The 20,875-nt window shown below is 41.5% G+C and overlaps 1 protein-coding gene across 6 annotated transcripts; it reads right to left on the minus strand.

The window, feature by feature from the left end:
- Positions 1-329: 329 nt before the first annotated feature.
- On the minus strand, positions 330-20,769 carry scube2 (signal peptide, CUB domain, EGF-like 2). Of its 6 annotated transcripts, none has more exons than XM_026167665.2 (23): positions 20,620-20,769; positions 18,787-18,903; positions 18,516-18,641; positions 18,197-18,331; positions 17,374-17,499; positions 17,167-17,283; positions 15,886-15,975; positions 15,150-15,266; positions 14,928-15,050; positions 14,259-14,375; positions 13,942-14,064; positions 13,528-13,644; positions 12,222-12,311; positions 11,965-12,087; positions 11,256-11,423; positions 10,730-10,936; positions 6,429-6,599; positions 4,813-4,980; positions 4,177-4,338; positions 3,889-4,086; positions 3,449-3,601; positions 2,742-2,821; positions 330-1,489 (listed from the first exon to the last, which is right to left on the minus strand). In XM_026167665.2, exons 1-23 carry the CDS (start codon positions 20,687-20,689, stop codon positions 1,343-1,345), a joined length of 3,045 nt encoding a protein of 1,014 aa, XP_026023450.2. In that variant the 5' UTR covers positions 20,690-20,769; the 3' UTR covers positions 330-1,342. The 6 variants fall into 6 exon arrangements, with proteins under 6 accessions (XP_026023450.2, XP_026023459.2, XP_026023441.2 ...); XM_026167674.2 differs by lacking the exon at positions 20,620-20,769 and adding an exon at positions 19,950-19,974; XM_026167656.2 differs by lacking the exon at positions 20,620-20,769 and adding an exon at positions 19,300-19,626 and having other exon boundaries at positions 10,730-10,933.
- Between the last annotated feature and the right edge of the window lie 106 nt (positions 20,770-20,875).

Below are 20,875 nucleotides of genomic sequence, written 5' to 3' on the forward strand. Positions count from 1 at the left end.
AATGTCCTGCAACTGTAAAATGGCCTTTATAACTATGGAAGATTGGGGTTTTTTTTTTTTTCAGTGATGAAACATCTTTTATTATCCAAGATAAATCCAAATTATGTGCAACCTTGTTACTCTAATTACTCTAGTTTATCCCTGTCTCCATATCATTTTTGATAAAATAATCATGTTTTTTTCTTGCAAGCATTTTATCTCAAAAGTTCTACCTACTAACTCAATAATAATAATAATAATAATACTTAATAAAGACCAACTTTATTATTCCTCTGGAGGTGTTAAACATATACAAACACATGAACTTGTACAGAAATGAGAAAAAGTGGTTGAAAGTGGTGGAAATCAGTTTCCGGTCTTTATTTACAGCACATTCGATGTACAAAATCATAAAAATATACATACTTGTTTCATCTAGGAGAGGTAAATATAGTTTACTTCTATTTTACAGAACTTTTCATGTATTCATGGCATCACAAATTGTTCCGTTTCTCTGCAGAGTAATTCGTTGTCTTTGGTTGCTAGTGACCTAGCTGAAGCAGTCATTGTCTTGTGACTAGTTTTGGAAAGGAAAAGTATTTTTTAAAGAACAGCAGTGCTCATCCAGACACCTTAGAAGACCAAATACGTGAGCCAACAGCAAACGCAGCCATGCTATACCATTAAAGTGTATGTAGCTGCTACAAAACATTAGCGTTTCACCTAAAACTTTTTACATCATATACAAGACATTCATCAGAATAATTGCTTTTGTGGCAGGGCTACTTCTTTTGCAGTGCTAATTTCCCCAAGAAAACCTGTGTGCGCTATTTGTTCCTGACATTTTTGCAGTATTTCTGTCAGTATTTCATGCCTACCTGTGCAGGCCATGTTAAAAAACTAAATGTTAAACCTAAACCTATATACAGTGTTACTGACATTCAGCATATATCTGTTCGTCTATCATATTTGTTTTTCATCCAAATGCAATTAAAGAGTCCCATAATGCCGCCATGCACAGTATTTCTCAACATTCCAATACCCAATTTGGAATTTAAATCCCAACTTTAAAATTTAAAGGGCCGTATAATGTCATTCATCTGCTGTTAGAAGTATTTTCCAAATGAGATCTCCTAATTCCTCTCCGAGGAAGCCCATATAGATCTGTGGTTTGTACCACTTCCTCAGTTAAAAATTTCACTTTTCCATTGGGATCGTTTCATCAGGTGCGGTCCTCTTGTCCAACACGTAACCTTAGAATGCGCAGGGGTCAATTGATAAAACACATAAGAGGGTCCAGTTTCTAATTTAAGCTTATTATGAAAAAATCCTGGAACCTTGTGGCAACTTTTTATTTATTTTTTTAAGGACGAAGGAACCTCAGGACTTTGGACCGCAGGAAGCGAATGAAGGATTTGGGGAACATTTCTCTCGAGTCTTGCGCTGTATAATTGAAGAAGTTTTGTGGGTGAGCCAGCACGTCAAACAGTGCCTTCATGAGCTTCTTGTCCTGAGGGGGGGGAAAAAAAAAAAAAAAAGAAGTGTGTTATCCAAAAGAATTCCTTACAGTATGTAGTCTAAGGAGCTTGGAAAGAAAAGCATCTGGACTTCTTTAAGTTGCTTGAAGACGTTTCACCTCTCATCCGAGAAGTTTCTTCAGTTCTAAGGGTCAAATGGTGGAGAGTCCCAGATTTAAACCCAGTGGGAGTTTCCCCCCAAAGAGGGACAAAGGACCCCCCCGATGATCCTTTACCTAATCACATGAGCCAAGGTGTGAAAACGGGTGTAGGTAACAATCAGCCACGGTTTCGGGGGAGCTCATTGTGAAACCTGGCCCCACCTTATCATGCAAATTCCTGAGGTCAGATGGCCCAGGATGTGAGTGGGCGTTAAGGCGTCTGGGAAGGGATCTCAAAACTGGATTATAGATGGCAGAGAGTTGGTGTCGTAAACCAGCGCCTCTGTTCAAAGATGGTCGCTCACAGTGGACATAGATGGCTTCTTTCACTCCTCTATTCAAACCGTCTGTCCTCTCTTCATTTTGGACACGTGATTAAGTAGAGGATCATCAGGGGGTCCTTTGTCCCTCTTTAGGGGGAAACTCCCACTAGGTTTATATCTGGGACTCTCCACCATTTGACCTTAGAACTGAAGAAGCTTCTCGGATGAGAGGTGAAACGTCTTCAAGCAACTTAAAGAAGTCCAGATGCTTTTCTTTCCAAGCTCCTTAGACTACGATGACCTGGATGACTGAGAACCTTCACAGACTTACAGTATGTAATTTTTACACATAGGAAACCACAGTGACACAGGTGTCACTGTCCCTTTACACACAGAGGGAAGTTCCTATTAAAGTTTCAACACTTACTCTCTCACAGTTTTCTTGACAATAAAATGGGTCGGGGCTCTTATGGGTTCATGTGAGCGGTACTCTGTATTTCTACTTGTTCCCAAAAGAGGGTGCTACATGGTCACTGGAGCCAAACCACTAACACAGTGAGGAGTCAAAACTGGCCAGCTGATCTTTGTCAAATAAAGTCTAAATGGTCAGCTGAAAATAGCCCATGAGATAAAACAGCTAAAACTCTTAATGAGCAGGTTAGTAAGTCAGGAATGCAATGCTTTAAAAGATGAAAGTAATGGATAAATGTAAATATATACAGCTTACACTAAAGGTTTTAGGTATTTTAGACCTACTCAGGCTGGAGACCACAGTGCTCCCTGTTAAACATTTGTATAATATAATTATAAAATCCTGATACCTTAAGTATTTCCTGGTGATGCTCTGAAGCATATAATCTTCCATCTCTGACGATGTCTTCTATCAACTCTTGGTAGTCCTCTGAAACAAATAACGTTCATAAATAGCTTAGTAAGAAAAAACAAACTAGATTTAAACAATATTCAGAGGTATCATCGGTTTATTCTTTCTCAATTCATCAAATTTAAAAGGGATTGTTCAAAAAACAAACAAACAATAAAACAAATGTAGAACCCTACAGAAGACTTAATGGAAACCGCAGTTTCTACAGGCAGGGGCAGATTTTTTTTTTTCCTCTTAAACGAATGAGGCACACAGTATTCGTTACACCCCACCCCCCAAAAACAAGGGACAAAAACCCACAGACATCTTTTTCCAAGTTGTCTCTGATAATCCTCAGGGAGGACACCATGTACCAATTTCAAATAACTATGGGTCGTAATGGCACCCAGCACACATCGTCTCTTCTGGGCCATTAAAAAAAAGAAAAAAAGAAAAAGATTCCTGCCAGGCCAAATGCTGCATGAATGAAATGAAAACACTTTGCTCTGCTTCTGAAAGATAAATGCTGAATGAAAATGAGGATTTCAATCATTTATATTGGAAAAATGAGAGACACAATATAGTGTGCGCTGGTTTGGTGGGACCAGGTTGTGAACTTACATGGAATTACAGTATTAATCTTATTTCCAAGACAAACCATCTCACCATCATACGTCACATATGGAACCTGGAAGCCTTTGCCGCTGTTTCCCTCATTGGACCTGAACTGTATCCAAAGCCTCTTGGAGCGGGAGGTGAAGGCAATGGGACGTTCGTACGTCTGACACGTCTCGTAGGTCGTCACAGAGTTGGGGAGAGCTGTGAGAAGCACAGAGGAAAGGCCTTAATACGTAACTACTGATGAATATGAAAACCACTCTTATGACATTAAGAGATGTTTTTCTACCACTGTGCCGATTCATCCTGCTCTGTACACACAGACTATATTGTAAGCAGACACTTGTTTTCATAACTTCTGAGGATTATAGCGTTTTAAAAAAAGGATCATAATCGTAACTTGAGCCCAAACCAAAGCAAATCCAACCTAAAACCCCTGTGTTATATTTTATTTGTTAGTTAAATGGCACAAACACAGTAGAACTCACCGCTTTTTCTCATCACCAAGTAGTCTCCACATTCATCCTCAATAGGCAGGTAGATTTCAGGGACAACAATAAGGATCCTGCGTTTGGGGGGAGGGTTAATGATCCAAGTGCACTCGATATTCGCAGGATAGTTTCCCGGGTAGTTGGGAGATTCGATGTAACCTGTAAAATCCCCGAGCTCTCCTCCACATCGTCGGTCTGTAAGTGACACAAAAATTAAAAATATCTCAAATGGAATTCTAATATTGGAAACTAAAACCCTGCCCCACCCCCTACAGATATACATACTTTTGCACTGCATGATGTTAGTGGAACCATCATAGTCGGTGGTGGTGTTTCCAGGGCAGGTGACACAGTAGTTCTGACCAAAATCCCCTTGATATGTGCCCATTGGGCAGCGAATGCAGCGGTGTGTGCTGGTGTTGTAGTAATGTCCTGGAGAGCACTGCACTGCAGGAGCAAAGGCCAGCGATAGAGAGCTGTTAGCTGATTTAATGCCACCAACATTCGGGGTACAAAAAAAATCGTATCCTACATTATACCTGAAAAATCTTCAGTTAAAACGTTATACATAAAAAAAACAAAACACAACAACAAAAAACTCTGCGCTTGAGTTAGAACGGAAACTCTCTGTGCCTGGTAAAAACCATACAACAGCTGCAGAGGGCAGCAGAGTCCCTATCAACACCTGCAAATGCTACACAGTGTTTTGAAGTCACAAAAAAAAAAGACTTCAAATCCCCAAAACAACAGATGGTTCACTTTATTTCACAAGTCTGGCAGGCTTTCATAAACGTTCTCGGCTCCAAAAGAACCATTTAAACCCTTCGTTTATATTAAAGCTAAACTAAAGCGAAAGCTAAAATATACCAGGCAGACGTTATTAGGTTTTATATCCAGTGACATAACTAAAATCTTTCATACCTTTGGTCTCACACTCCTGAAATGAGACAGCCCCGATGCGCCGGGTGCCCAGGTCCCCTCCACAGGGGAAGCAGGAGGTGCGCCCCACCTCTGGTTGGTACGTTCCAGGTGGACAGAGCTGGCAGGGGATGAAGCCATCGTGGGAGTGCTGACCAGGGGAACACTGACCTGAACACACACACACACACACACACACACACACACACACAGTTCACACTGTTAGAAGCAGGAAATGCTCTGTCCACTTAAAAAAAAACAAAAAAACAACAACAACAGCTTTGCTTTACTTTTATTTAGCAAAACTTAAGAAAATACTAATGGAAAAAATGCTGTGTTACATCTCCACCTCTCACTGCGTGTAACTCCTGGGTGACTAGTACAAAGTGGATGTGTGATAGCTCGTCTTGTTTAGTCTGTCAGGCGAGATGTGACTCTGATAACAGCACAGGAGGAGAACAAAACATGGTGGCTCCTTGAGCTTTTTATTCAGGACTGAAAGAAGTTAATTCATATTCAAGCTTCTTCAGATTTACACAAAGCAAAACAACTGCCAACGAGATCTTTATCGAGGCACCACTGCTTCCTTTGTACCTTCACAACTTTATATTTAATTTTCTGCGGCTGTTGCTTTTTTTGGATTATTTATTTGATATAAATATCTATAAAATATCATACATTTTTTAGTAGGTAGTTAAATAACACACAATCTCTTTTTTCATTGTTTATTTATTTGTTTTTTAATTTGGTGCAGTAAGACTGGCTATGAGAGGGGTCTGTGTCAGTAGGGAAAGCTGAAAAACATTTTTTTTTTAAAATGCAGTTAAAAGTCTAAAATTCATCCCTTCCTTCACACTCTCCAAAGCTGCGCAGTGGGTCAGTCTTTGGCAGGCTGATTCTGGCCCCTGGGCTTTACGTTTGACAGTTGCTTGGCATTTACATGTCACCATAAAGTAAAAAAGAGAATTTACTATTTATTTATTTGTGACCTGCTTTCTGAGCCCTAAAGGTGACTAGTTTTTGCACAAACCAGATTAATACTGGCTCAGGTGGTAGAGCAGGTCATCTACCAATCAGAAAGTTGGTGAAACAATCCTCGACTCCTGCCTGCATGCTGAAGCATTCTTGGGTAACATACAGAATTGAGTGTGTGTGAATGTTAGAAAGTGCTTAGCTACAGATAAAAGCACTGTATGGGTGCTTGGGTGAGTTGATTTGACCATTTTAACTGCTTGTAAAATTAAAAATTAGCATTAACATTTGGCTGTAGGATCAGTCAATGTGTGAAAACTTGGAAAACACAGATTTCTGAACCTGTCTTTAATTTGAAACTTGGCACCTGTAAAGTTTTGATAGCACATGATCAAAATCTGTCCACAGACAGACACTCAGAAATCTTCCAAAGCACTTAAAATAGCCCTCGTGGTAGGTTCCTGTCTTGTGACATCTCCAGGATTTCAACACATACAAAGTCAACACACAAGACATTAAATGTCAAGTTGCCTGCAGTAAAGTATGTTTAAAGGACACATCATAAAGAATTAAGACAAACCAGTTTATAATACACTATAAAATTTTATTGTTTGATGTTTTTTAAATGTTAAAATATGGTGTTTTACCTCCACACTCTGAAATGTTTCGAGCTCCCACCACTTTGGAGACTTCTCTTCCTTGAGGTGTAGGACACACCTCACAGGACATCTGTCCCTCCTCGTCCTGATACGTTCCAGCTGGACACGACAAACACCGTCCCTGATCGCCATCGTAGTAGGTCCCAACACCGCAGCTCACTAAGACACAGATGGAAAAGGACATCAAGAGAGATTAAAGTTTAGCCGTTCTGTGACATACTTGTAGCGAGACACTGTTGCATGCCCGTCTCTAGTGCACATAAAGCAAATGTCGGCCTACAAAGTTTCTCCAAAGAGTTGCTAAGCATGTGCTGACAGTTTTATCTTTGTGCTATGCTAAGTTGAGGGGGAAAAGTCATATTTTTTGAATACTAAACACACAGAAATATTTTTCAGACAGTAATTCTGTGATATAGAGTCAATTACAAACAAATGTAACTGTTTGAGGATGATGGAACATTTCCGCAAAAACTAAAAACAAACACTTAAAGATAAGCCATCCAAAACAGACGTTAACGTTTGAACTTGTAATTAAAGTCAATTTAGTAGACAGATCAGGTCAGGTGGCGCTCATGGACAAATAACCACACCATAAGAGTGTGTGGGTAAAAAAAGAACAATGCGATAAGCAGACATGAATCAACAAATATAGCAGATTGCCCCGTGGTTACACACAATCAAGCAGTCCTAACCACAGCGTAGATGTACACAATAAACACCGCAGCTACAGTGAATGATGAGACCATTAAAGAAACCCAGATCACAGCTGCCTCTCAAGTGTAATCAAAGAGGATCATGTAAATACTTGAACTGGATAAACACAGTAAAGAGCAGTGAGCGCCAGCTTTAAGAAGGCAGCTGAGCCTGAACAATTATCTATCTGTTGACAGCGTTTTCCTGCCATCTTAAAGGTATCACTGAGCTCAGTGTAGATTATTGTACCAGAGAGTGGTGCATTAGGCTGTATGGTTACAGGCCATCTTTATATGGCACCACACAATCAGATGTGAACAACGTGCAGGTAACATATCAGGACTGCATCATGTAAAGTAGTGATGCTGTTGTGATGCCTATATAAAGTTCTAGAGTCTTCAAATAGAAAACAATAGAAGAGCATGTTCGTAAAATGTTTGTGAAATATGCCCACTGGATTCAAATGTCAGATTTGTGTCACTAAACAGAGTACGGCTTGATACTAACAAAGGATAACCTACATGATGCCTAAAGGAGAGATAAGTACATTTATCTTAGCTACAACTGTATGATAAGATGTCAGCTATGAAAATGCTTGTGCATTACATTAACACAGTGCAACTATTGCAGGTTTCAGGTTCAAGTCTCATTTTAACTGTGTCTTCTTGTAAACTTTTGCTTTTCAATTACATTCCCTTATTGTTGGTTATTCCCTTTAAGTCAACTTTTATTTGTCTGTTTAACATTTATCTTTATTGATCTGTTTTACATGATTGTTTTGCACTTTGTTCAGTGTTTGCTGTGCCTAAATGAGCTATACAAATAAACTGATCTGAAGTTATGAATTTTATTTGCTTTGGACTGCATGAAACACACACATTAAAAGTCCAAATGCCATTAAAGTACATTTGCAAACCAACCTAAAACAGCCATGCAAAAACAAAATCATGGGGACAAAAGAACAACAGCCTCTCCCAGTGCTGCCTTTACTGCATCCACACCTACACCTGTCTTAATACTTGACACAACATGGCTGTGCATCAGAGAGGAACTTTAAATGCCAACGTAAGCACCCTCAGCTCTTTTAAAAGCAATCACAGCCGCAAATCAAAGGGAGAGCTTCCCTTTTATCGTATAAAAGCGCAAACACTTGATTAAAGGGGCTAAAACACTGTTTTGCTTTGGTTCCTCCCATTCAGACTGATGCCTGTAATTAATTTGGCAATTACTGTGTCTGTCTGATAGCCGTAAGAACTTCACTTGAAAACTAAAGCTGAGCTCACACAAGAATAAATCAATTAAACTCCTGAGACTTTCGAGCAAAACGTGCCTCATATGTAGCCTTCAACCGGGCTGAAAGAAAACAACCAATATCGGAGAGAGCTCGACACACAAAAGCTTTCACACAGATCCATTATACGTGGCTCTGTAGACTGTTAGGTTTTCGTTGGGAGAAAGAAAATGTAATTCTATCAAGAGCAGCTCATTTTTGAAGCCTTTTGTTTATTCTAAAAGACCACAAGGAGCCATCACTGCATTGTCCTCTAACAGCTTTTATTTGACAGAGGGAAGCTGTGAGGGAAGAGACAGTGAGAGTGAAAAAGAGGAAAGAAAGAAAAACTTGAAGTCTTTCAAATGCAAAGAACGGTTCTATAGAGTTCTCGAATTGATGGCCCCAAAGAGGTTTAAAAGACCTTTCACCTCTATTCAAGTCCCTGGTTTTTGCCTACTTGATGACATAGGAAAACACTATGGTATCACAGTAGTAAGGAGCTGAACCCAATAAAAGAGGTCAGGTTTCTGAATCCCCCCATTCTACTTGGTCCAATCACTGCTCGCGCCCATCAAGCAGGGGCCCAAACAGCTGATGCTAATTGATTCCCATGGTGTGGGTGAAGTCAATTCTCTTTAGCAGTTTAGTGGCTAGGGGTCATGCAAAGTGGCCCCCAGCTGGGGTGCAAGGGTAGTGGGGGGGGGGACAGCACTTAAAGTGCCAGCTTGAATCAACAGCACTTCCTAAACATCTCCAACGTTAAAACAAACACACAAACAAGTTCACTGCGACACTCACATGGATGTGAGAACATGTGGACCTGTGGACACGTTCACATGAAGCCTCTTATGTATGCTTTGGTTGTTTTCCTGCACATAAATAATGTAGAGTTGAAATAAATTTTAGACTCAAAATGATCATGTTATTAATAAGCTAACATCACAAGTTATTTAAACTGAACCAATGTCCCGGAATATAAACGTTACTTCAACCAATAACCCAAACACAGCACAGAGGAGGAGGAGCTGCCACGCTTTAAACTGTGCACAGTGTTTTCTTCAAATCCACAGAAGACTGTGTTCTTCTCAAGGAGTGAGAATGAGCTTCAAATGGGGTTTTCAATGGAGTGGGCAAATTGAAAAGGACTAAACTGCACTCCAAACTAAGCCAGAGCAAAAGATGGGGGAGGAGGGAAAAATATAGCTCCTTTAAAGAGCTGGAGGTTAAGAAGAATGCCTTTCAGAGCCCCCCTCTCCTTTTTCCCTCCTCTCCCAAATTACATGTCTACACCCTTGCCACAACCAATAGACTGCCTAATGTTGACCTGAAAGCAAAGCGGGGGACGGAAGGAATAAAGACACTTAAGATGTGAAATAAATCATGTCAGGAAAGCTTAACAGCAGACGTAGCTTAAATGTTAATGATGAGACCAAAGAAAAAAAAATTACAGGGAGATGAATGGAAAGCAAAACTTATGACTTTCCCTCAACAGACATTATCTCATGAAACTACAGAGCGGCTATAGTTTGACACATGTTTTTGGCCATCAGCCATATTCCTGAGATCTGGGGATAAAGATCTGGGCCTACATTAAGTTAAAACATCCTCAACACTGACGCATATATTGAACAAAGCGCATACTGCCTGAATAAATATTTAGACATCACAATTTAGGAGGAAAGGCACCAGTTTCCCCTCGCTGATACTGAGAAGATGTCCAGCACGCAGCCAACACATTGTGAGGCCTGAAAATAGGGGCATACAGTTGCAGCCGCCAGAGAAAACACAAGCCTGCCTTGAGCTCTCCACCATCGACAGCCCTATTTAAAGAGCATTTTTCTCCAGCGCAGGTTGTATATAAAATTCAAGCAAGAGGCAGCAGGAGACCTGCCATCAGCCCTAACGTTACACTTTTATCCCATGGAGATGCTGGAAGATCTCGCAGCTTGGAGGGCCAACAACAGCTTCTCTGTTCTTCCACACAAGCTCGCTTTCCCCCTCCAACTTGCTCATTACAGAATGTCTGCAAACCAAATATGGCATTCATCTGGCCCACACCTGCTCCAAATCCAATCATTAAACCCGCCTGTCTAAATATATCTCACTGGCTTGGGCCAATTCAATTACTTAAAGCCATGACTATGGGTCTACTGTGTGTATGGGGTATGCTCACAAGTGCTGCTGCCTCAAAAAACAAAGCGGTGGGAAAGATGAAAAGCATTAACGTTTCCAGTAGAAGTTTTGCCTGGATTAACTGTTTGTGCTCTGCTCGTTAACAGGATTTCTACAGTGAATAAACACTACACACATAAACTCAACTCACCACATTTTCTGCCCAAGAGCATCTGTCCTGCTATGCAGTGTCCTGGCAGCTCTGCCAGCTGGCTCGGACTCCTGGATAGATTGTAGTCTGCTCCGGCAAAGTGGAGGTGGAACTGCTCCCGGTTGATGGACTTCCGCAGGGTCCTGATGGTCTTCCTGAGCCTCTTCTCTGAACGGCGGCGTGCGCAGTTCACGTCACAACCCTCTGCTGAGAAAAGCACTCGATACTGCAAGAGTTTCCAAAGCAAGATTTCCTATTGTTCACCTGCAATAACCTACGATTTCATGCCTAGATTCCCATAAGCTTACTTCACACCGCTAACGCAGAAATCAAGGAAATTAAACAAAAACACCCTTTGCCCCAAATCTAGAGCCCATCACCAGAGCCAAGTCAAAACAGGAGATACTTTTACACAGCTTGGTTTGTTTAGTGACAAACAGAGCGGCGAAAGACAGATTTAAGAATCATAATCACAGGTCGCAGACAGACAGGCGGGCAGCCAAGCAGAAACCACAGAGAGACCAACCTGTTACCTCCTCTAGGTTCACATCCAGCTCAAACTCAGCAGTGATTGAGGAGCCGTCCTCCTCGCCGGCCTTCCTGCCATGGCGGCTACGCATTCTCTGTCCGGATGAGGTGCAGCGCAGGCTCACGTAGCTGAACTGGACATTTTCAGTGAAGAGAAACTTCTTTTCTGTGAACATGGGACACAACAAACCCCCAGCAAGCACAACAAAGAGAAAAATTGCACAGTTGTTAACAGACAGGAAACATTAATCACATACAATAATCTTTGGTCATGCACAGTGAAAAGCTAATAGAACAAAGGGGATGCAATGGCAATGAGATGTTGGTTTCCTTTCAGTGTCTGTGAGGGATGTACCATGCTGAGCCCCTTTTGTAGAAGCAAAATAATCCTACAATCAGAATCGTGTTTGATTGATAGCTAGGTCACACACAACTGAAAGGCATCCTGTGGCCAATTACATCCTCCCTGTCACTGGCAGACAAAGTGCTGTGCTGAGATGTGGAAGACACTCAAAACCACATCACTTTCCCCACAAATTTCTTTCACATTTGCTCTTGGTTTTTGGTTTTCTTTGAAGTATCTTTAAGGTCTGCTTCAGAGTCTTTAGATGTTGGCAGTTTTCGGTAAACCCAAAATGTTTTTTAACCAGCAACATAAAGACGATATAACTCTAAGTCTTGTGCTTTGAGTCGGCGTGGCGCTGTACCTGAGCGCGCTGAGTTTAGGCTCTCCCTGAGTTTCTCCTGACTTCGTTTTAAGTTGCACCTTGCGGTGCCAGACTTAAAAGTGGCCGTTGTCTTAATACGGGCAAGGCTGGCCGTTTCTCGACCTGCACGACAGGGGGACAGAAAATATCGTTATCAAGTGAAGACAAGTAAAGCGTGACCTACCTGTTCCTGTGTTACTGTTTTCTTTGGCAGAGCGGAAAAAAAAAGATGTAAATCTGCGATGTCCTGTACTTGCCTAAGCAATATGAGCCACTGTTGTTCTTTTGTGCGTCAGCCAAGCAGGGCAGAGGCATTCCACAGGTCACTGTGTAGGAATCCTCCGTCCCTGAAAACACACGAGGCCGTGACACAGGGACCGACACTGACAAAAGTAAGGGCCAAAAAAAACAACTAAGACAAAAGACAGGCAGCATGTATGAACATGAAGTCCGTCAACAGACTTTTCACTCAATTAAATCTACAACTGTTGAGCTTACTGACTAGTTGCACTTCCACCTGACTGAATTGTGCTGTTTGAAGACATAATATACAAAAAGCATCCTCGATGTATCATAAGCTTCTTCACCAATCCACCCTGGTCCTTTTTATCTCTCTCTAACTAACCTGTGAACCTGCAATTGTCAAAATATCCTGATTTAAATGTGGGACTTGTAGCAGTGCTAATCCTGCTGGATTAGTTGACATGTTTTGCAGCTGCTTCACTCTGACAGCCCAACACCAGCCATCTGCTTCATATCAGCAAGTAGCTCTTGTTAAAAAAATTTTATTCACACCCCCAGTTAGCTGTTACCACAGCAACAAGTACTTTTCTTGGGGTCCGCAGAGAGTCAACAAGTAAACTGAAGAGGGCAATATGATAAAAATAAACTATGAAAGAGACAAACCATCAATTTATCTAATTCAGGGAACCTATCCCAGCTGTCATAGGGTGAGAGCTGCGGTACACCTTGGACAGGTCATCAGCCTATCGCAGGGCCAACACAGAGAGATGTACCCATGCATGTTCTTGGACTGTGGGAAGAAGCCAGAGTACCCAGAGAGAACTCACTGTGAGGCGACAGTGCTGACCACAGCACCACCCAATGATAAGACCATTAATGTATATTCCACATACATGCTGTCTTTTTATGCAGCTTTATTTTATTTGGATATTCTTAGTTTATTAGTATTTCATTTCATTATTTTTTTATCTTTAATGTCATATCTTTCTCAATTTTTTTTTAGGTGCTTCTAATCTATTTATAGGTCATTTTATCGTCTATTTCTTAATGTTTTTGTTCTCTTTTTAATTTATTATATATATCACATATTATTGCATATTATTTGCTTTGCTTTATCACTCTTTGTTCTCATTATCTACTGGTTAGTCATCTGTGAAGCGCTGTGAACTGCACTAACTTGCATGAAAGATGTCCATACAAATAAAGACTGATTGCATGACAGATGATATATAACGTAGCCAAAAAATTGCTCAGTTATTAAACCAACACACCGGTTTATCGCAGCTCACACTATACAGAGATCTGGCTCAACCAACTCACCGCTGCTGATGTGTACTTGAGACTGGCAGGTCAGAAAGCAGCGATCCCCTCCCTCCTGCTTGCTACAGTTCAAAGTAGGTTTAGATGGGGGCTGTGCAGGTGATAAACCCTCAGCCGCTAGATAAAAACCACAACAAAACTCAAACATGTTCAAAAGCAGGAAGGAGGAAGATGCACATGAAGATGAAGAAGCACAGAAAGTCCAAAATCCTGACAGCTTTGTAGCATTTTGGATGGATTACTCAAGCACAAGAAAATTAAAGAGTAAACAAATAAATAAATAAAGAACAACTCAAAGTATCTCCTGTTTTTGTCCACAAAGGTGTTTGCTGTCACACTTCATCACTGCACAATTTCCATTGAGACGTGACAATAACAGACCTGCTTGTCATTCAGAGACAGGTGCTAACCTACCGATGCAGTCCTTTTTGTTCCAATGTAGCTTATAGCCGGGACGGCAAAAGCATTCAAATCCACCCACGGTGTTCTCACAGCCATGCTCGCAACCGGCATTGTTCACACTGCATTCATTTATATCTGGGATGGGGAAAAAAAAAAAAATGGGGAAAAAAAGTTACTCTTTATCATTTCAGAGATCGATTTCCAAAAACGCCAGTGAGCAACCACTCACATCTATGTGCTTAATCAAATAAAACATTTAAATGCATCAAGCACTTGTGTGTTATGCTGAACTTGTTATGTGTAGTGCCCTCCACCCAACTTAGTCTCACCTCCACAGTGTGCCAGTCCATACATGGTATAGCCTTTGTTGCACAGACACTGAAAACCACCCGGGGAGTTCACACAGGTGTGATCACATGTGCGCTCGAAGAAGCATTCGTCTATATCTGTAATCAAAATCAGGCAGATGACATAATAGCAGGGCAGTCAGTTACAATCTTCGCCAGCAGGAATTTCCCCATCTAATGACGACCATTTTCCTACTCAGTGAAGTGCGACAGGTACATTACACTACAGCAGATTAAAAAAACAAAAGCAAAAATACTAGCTTTTCATAGAAACGACTTCTAAAAAAGAAATCATTGTCATCAATCATGCCAAACTCTGATGCAAAAAAAGGTAAACAAAAGTAAACCCCAGAAAAAGGGTTTACATGCTCCCTGATGTATTCAACTCTTTAAAGCCTGAACCATGAAATAATTGTCAAGTAATTCAAGTTGAATAAAATCACACTAATGATGTAGAAGTCTGAAAAACTCAGAAAAATTCAACATGATCCTAATTTTCTTTTTGTAAAAAAGAAAAATCTAAATTCACTCAGTGATTAAAAAAAAAAAAAAAAAAAAAAAGGAAACAAGAGAGAGATGTTGTAAATGTCATCATTATCTCGTTCATGCAAGTTCCTGTTACTGCTCCTGCAGCTCAGGAGCCACGTCTACCTTGACAGGAGCGTTCGTCTGTCAGCAGCTTAAAACCTTTTCTGCAGTTGCACTCAAAGCTGCCGATGGTGTTCTTGCAGGAGTGATCGCAGCCGCCGTTGTTGACCTCGCATTCATCGATATCTGCGGGTGAAACAAGTGAGATTCTAAGAACACATTTTCACATGCAGGTTTGTTAGCGTATTAAGATACTATCCCTCGTTGTGAAGACGGCAGTCTGACCTTTGCACGTCTTCCCATCTGGCTGAAGCGTGAAGCCAGCGGGGCAGCTGCAGCGCACGCCAGTGGATGTGTCTTTGCAGGTGCAGTCGCAGCCGCCATTGTTCACGGCGCAGGTTTCTAAAAATGCAACACGAGTTATCACTGCATGCAAAAGACCTTTCTCCTAGTGGGGAATGCTGTGCTTTCCATTTGTGACAAAATACTAGAACTTAGCAGAATAAAACGATTTCCTGTAAAGTACCCTTTAAACAATTTCGTCCACTGATTTAAAAGGTTAAATTAACGTGCAGAATTTAACAATATTGTGCGTCTAACGTCACTGAGATGTTTGGATTAGGGCTGACCCGTACAGTCTCACCGGATGAGACTGCATACCTAATAAAGTACCAATCACACAATGTTTTACATGTATTGAGTGATCCAGAATCACACAACTGATGAATACTCAACATAGAAGAAAAGATTCACATGCTTTCCTTTCCAAATGGAAGGAAAATGTGAAATGTACCACACTGTCACATACGTGTATATTTCAAGTGAGATCGGCGGTGAGAAAGTGAGCATGCAGCCATTTCACAGTTTGCTCAAAAGACTGAGGAATGTATCAGTTTGCTAGAAATAAACTCCTCTCCCCACTCCTGAGGGCTTCCTGGAAGCTTCACACGTAAAAAAACAACAACCAAAAAACCCAAAAAAACCCCACACAAATTCAAAACTGGGGGAGTCTTATTATTACCCATTAACAGCCTTCGTTTGACCCGCTTGTCCACCTCTGTAAAGGACGTGGCATTGTGGTCCAAGGACTCTGTGGTGGCTTCATCTCGCTCTGTGACACACAAAACCAGAGTAATGCTTTACTGTTATCCTCAGTGAGTGTTTATGCCAGCCATCAGGGCGCAGATGTGTTTTGACACTTGAGATGTTCAGCTTGTGGTGGCTTGGTGTGTGTCAGATAACACGGCAGATCAGAAAAGTGAATCACGGAGACAACGTCGCAGTGACACGCCCAGACCTCACACACACTGCTGGCTTGGAAGGAGAGATATTACCCGCTATCTGACGGCTGATCCTTATCCTTTACAACTGCTGTGTGGAAAAATGCACGCTGCCTAACAGGAGAACTGATAAGAGAGAAAGAGGGATCCTCTAATTTCATCCATTCGTAAGGGTAGCCTCCTCGTAACGCAAGAAGAAAAAAAAAAATAGTGTAGGCAGCTCCTGGACTTCGCCCACCCTGGGCTGAAATCTAGATCCATTTTGCTACATACTGAACATAAATGAGTATATATATGTATGTAAAAACAATTATCATCAGGTTAAAACATTGTATACATGTTTTGTGTTTCTTTGTTAAAGCTTTAAAATGCTGTAAACATCATCTAGATTTGAAAGCATGACTCCAATTAAGTCATAAAAAAAGTTCATCTAGCCTACAGCGTTATTTTATTATTGGGTCAGTTGACACTTAGAGTATGACTGCTTTCAAAACGCCATATTTTTTTAAGGCTGAACCATTAGGATGGGCTTATTATTTGGCATCTTTGGAAAAATGTTGCAATGTCACTTAGCAACCTTGCACGCTGGTTGGAAAATGATGTGAGGACATTAAAGATAGTAGAGGATAGTTGATGTGATGTGTTTTAGATGACAGAGTGGTCTAATGTGCTTGCTGGATGGCTGGCTATGGAGTGGGAAACATTATCTTTACCAGGCAGGATTGGAATGACAAAGATATCTTCACCATATTAACAGCTCATGGAGATAAATTTTTGTCTCACCTCCTTTTTATGCATGTACACCTACCACCTGCTCACCTGATCCTAAGCATGCTTTTTTAAAAAACAACAACAACGTATATACAGTTTGTATGCACGGGCATATACTGTCCTCTCTTCCTCCAAAATTCAATAACATATCAATCATAAAAAAAATGATGTGTATCCCAGCATTTCTTTCACTACAACATTGTGCTCACTGTTTTGCATTCCTCGTCTCACCTCAGTGTCAGCCTGCTTACCTACACATGAGCTCCTGTCAGGCTGCAGAGTGTACCTGCTGTGACACCTGCATATGGAGCCGTTCTCAGTGTCCTCGCAGATGTGCTGGCAGCCTCCATTGCCATGGTTACAAGTCACTGTAAGGTAAACAACATGCAACTACTAATGCAAATAATCAGTTCAACATAAGAAGCCCGATGCACTTGCGAGTGTTAGCGTGCACGTACAGATGCAGTCTCTCTGGTTCTTGGCCAGCTCAAAGCCTGGACGGCACTCACAGGCCACACCCCCTTTGGATGTCTCCTTGCAGATGTGGGCGCAGCCGTGCTCCTTATTCATACAGTTGAGGCCCTCTGGATAGAAAGAGGGAGAGAGGTACACAATGAAACTCTCCTACAGTGACTGACCAGCTACACACAAAGGCGCACATACTGAGAGATTAGTCTGGAAACTTGAAAGACACTGATTGTTCTCACGCCCCTACACAAGCCAAAAACATCCACTGCTGCGTTATTCTTAGCGCCTCTACAGAGGGAACAAGAATCTAAAGTTCATTCCCCAAAAAAACCTCCAAACAACAAAAAACAAAACAACATATTCAATGGTGATTTGTAGCAGCATTTATATGGACGGGTCACAGCTGAGCGGATAGGTCCACTGGGATATAAAAGGGTTGTCAAGACCCGATGGAGTGGAAAGTAGTCACATTTGAGTCGACTTCAGTGAAGGAGACGAAACAAAGGCGCTTCAGACTAATCTGTGACACAGACCGCATAGACCAGAGTGTTGCAGTTATTGACTTATTTTGTTCTGAGGGACACAGAGATCCTTTTTCCCACAGCATGTTGCTGTTTCAGATGAAAGCTCAGTGACAGGAGCCAGCTTGAACCTGTCACCCCTCATTGTGTCATCAGTCTCTTGGAGAATCTGCCACATCTTTCTCTCTCTTTCTTTTTTACTAGTTTTACACAATACACAGGCATCCACAAACACACAATCTTTTGTAGATGAGTTAGCGACTATTTCAAACTTTGTGTTACATATACTCACCAACAGAGCGGTGGATGCACGTGTGCTGGTTGTCGCTGAGGAAGAAGCCCTCTTTGCAGCGGCACTCGTAGCTGCCCATTGTGTTGACACAAGTGTGCTGGCACCCACCGTTGTTGAACTGGCATTCATCCACATCTACAGGACAGTGAATCGATCACACGAGTAAACAACTTACAATGCTTCAGGTGGGAGGTATTCACTTACATAAACCAACACAGACTGTCTTCAGCGTTTTATAAAGCATGAGTTTACACAGCTGAGGACACAAGCTCCCTGTCTACCATGAAAGATTGCTTATTTAGTTTAAAGCTAATCTTACCTAGACAGTTATGTCCATCATGTGCCAAATGAAACCCATCATAACAAGTGCAGCGATAATTGCCTGGTGTGTTGTTGCACTCATGCACACAACCCCCATTGTACTCCAGGTCACATTCATCAATATCTGAGAAACAAACAACACATAAAGGTTGGGGTGGGGAGAAAAAGCTAAAAATGCTAAAACATCTTAGGCTCTGAACAATTAGAACAAGGTGTGGCTGCAATAGGAAGAAAAGAAATCTGTGGCTAAACATTTACACAATGCTTACCTTCACACTGTTTTCCATCGCCTTTAAAACCTGCTTTACACGTGCACTTATAAGAGTCTTGGGTCGTTTGACAAATAGCGTCAATGTGACAGCCATCACTTCCCTCTGCGCATGGATCTACAGGAATGCATTATCATCAAAAACACGTTAGAAAATTAACAAAAAGGCGACATATTTGTGAGAATGAAGCCGGAAAATTCAGATTTAACTGATAAAAACGAAATAAAAGAGTATGAGTCGAAATGGGGGGGGGGGGGGGGGGGGAGTCCTGTGAAAACCTGAATGTTAACAACATGCCAAAAAACAAAACTTTTTGGAAACGTTTATGTACACAGAGCGCGCAACCTGCCACGGCAGTGCTGTTTTTTCCTATAATACAAAGTTGTTAGGAATTAGGAGAAAATGCTAAAAGTCGCTGCTGGTGAAACGACATGGAGCGCACTCCTGGGAAGAGCGTGCGTAAAGTCTCCACGACTGCAAAAGACAACACACACACACTCACTACAGTCCCACCTCGAAACTCTGGAAGCGCTGCGCTTTGGCGACTATTTAACAGGAGCAAAAACAAACAAAAGTCCCTTGCAGCCCAAACAGCTCCCATGGTGATATGATCCAACTTTAGAGGTCTTTCTCAAAAGGACGCGTACGCACTGAAGTCGCGAGCGAGCGTCCGCCTCATTTTCATTCTAGCCTGTCAATCCGCTTCACAAGGCGCTTTTGAGAAGAGAAAGGAGTGAGTGAGTGAGAATAAGAGCGTGCGTGCGCGCGCGAGCACGTGAGAATGGAAAAAACGCTTTTGAAGCAGGGTTGAGTCAATAGAGGGAAGCCAAAGAAAAGCGGAAGCGTCAAGTGTGTGTAACAAGCATCACAACGGCAGCGCGCTGCAGAGGCTTCTATTTTGAAAAAAAGAAATGCCCGGAAGTGTTATGGTAAATGCTAATTTACAAGCTCCTTTGAGTGGCTTTAAAGTCTAAACAGCGTTTGGTGTCTGTGTATGGTAGCACGGAGGCGAGCGACAGTCGACAGTGACTGTTGCTTAGCTGAAAGCGATTTACTCGTAGGGCATCGTTTCGAAAATGACGACCTGTGGTCGTTCCAGGCGCCGGTTGCCTCGGTAACCCTCTAATAAATACGCTAGAGGCAGAGCAGTTGGAATTACTTACTCATGGGCTCTGGTTAGAGGTAACCTAGTGGTAAATATGCTACAAGGTCATGTGTCAATCAACGATATTTTACATTCTCATTGGTAGTCGCCTTACTGCTCGCCTGGGATTTGAAATAAAAAATGTTTGTCCCGAAGTCCCACCCACTTCGGTGTTTCGCCCGGAGTCGCTTAATGTCTTTGCCTTTCAATGATCTCTAGTGGCCTTATCGGTTTGAATCGCTTCCAGTGTGGACTCAGCTGCATATTAAGTTCTCTCAATTTTTACATATGTAATATAAAATATATGACATAACATAAGAGTTTACATGTCAGATAGCAAACCAGATGTCACCGGGGAAACTCTGTGTTGCCATATGCGTTTTTGTTAGGGACACACCAAGTCTTGTTTAAACTTTAAGTTGACTTAAGTTTTAAAATACTTACAGGCTTTTTTCACTGCCGTTGTAATGTTTTACGTGCACTACTGTGTGTATATATACTACGAGTGCATTAAGCTAAATATTAGCTAACTAGCTACTCCTGGAAGCGAACGTTAATTAAAAAAGCGTGGTTGCTAGGCAACGAACGATTTTAGTTCTAATTGATAATCGCTACACGAAAGACGCCTTGTTTACCAGTCAAATAAATAGTTAACTTTAAAGTTAGGCGTTTTTGTGAAAGCTACAGACCTGAGTAAGAGTGGACTACGTACACTTGCTTCAGCAGGGCTGTTAGCTTAGTATCGACGTTTACATGCATTTATGAGCTTTTACCATCGGACAAATAAGCTAACGATGGTAGAATTTGCTAAGATTGCACCATACTGATTTTTACAGCCGCAGTTTTCCCTACTGTGACTTAGGTTCAATTATCAAAATGCAACTCCAGTTGTGCAATATAAGTGAAATCCCAATCTAGCCAATAAACAGGAACACCTTTAACCCC

The sequence above is a fragment of the Astatotilapia calliptera genome, chromosome 1 (assembly GCF_964374335.1).
Source record: "Astatotilapia calliptera chromosome 1, fAstCal68.1, whole genome shotgun sequence".
NCBI classification, from domain to species: domain Eukaryota; kingdom Metazoa; phylum Chordata; class Actinopteri; order Cichliformes; family Cichlidae; genus Astatotilapia; species Astatotilapia calliptera.

Coding starts and splice junctions, on each gene's coding strand:
- scube2 (XM_026167647.2), bottom strand. CDS start 19,387: ATGGGAGCTGTTTGGGCTGCAAGGGACTTTTGTTTGTTTTTGCTCCTG. Junction 3,602..3,888: donor CTTGGTGATGAGAAAAAGCG/GTGAGTTCTACT, acceptor TGCTTCTCACAG/CTCTCCCCAACTCTGTGACG. Junction 2,822..3,448: donor TCCATATGTGACGTATGATG/GTGAGATGGTTT, acceptor TATTTGTTTCAG/AGGACTACCAAGAGTTGATA.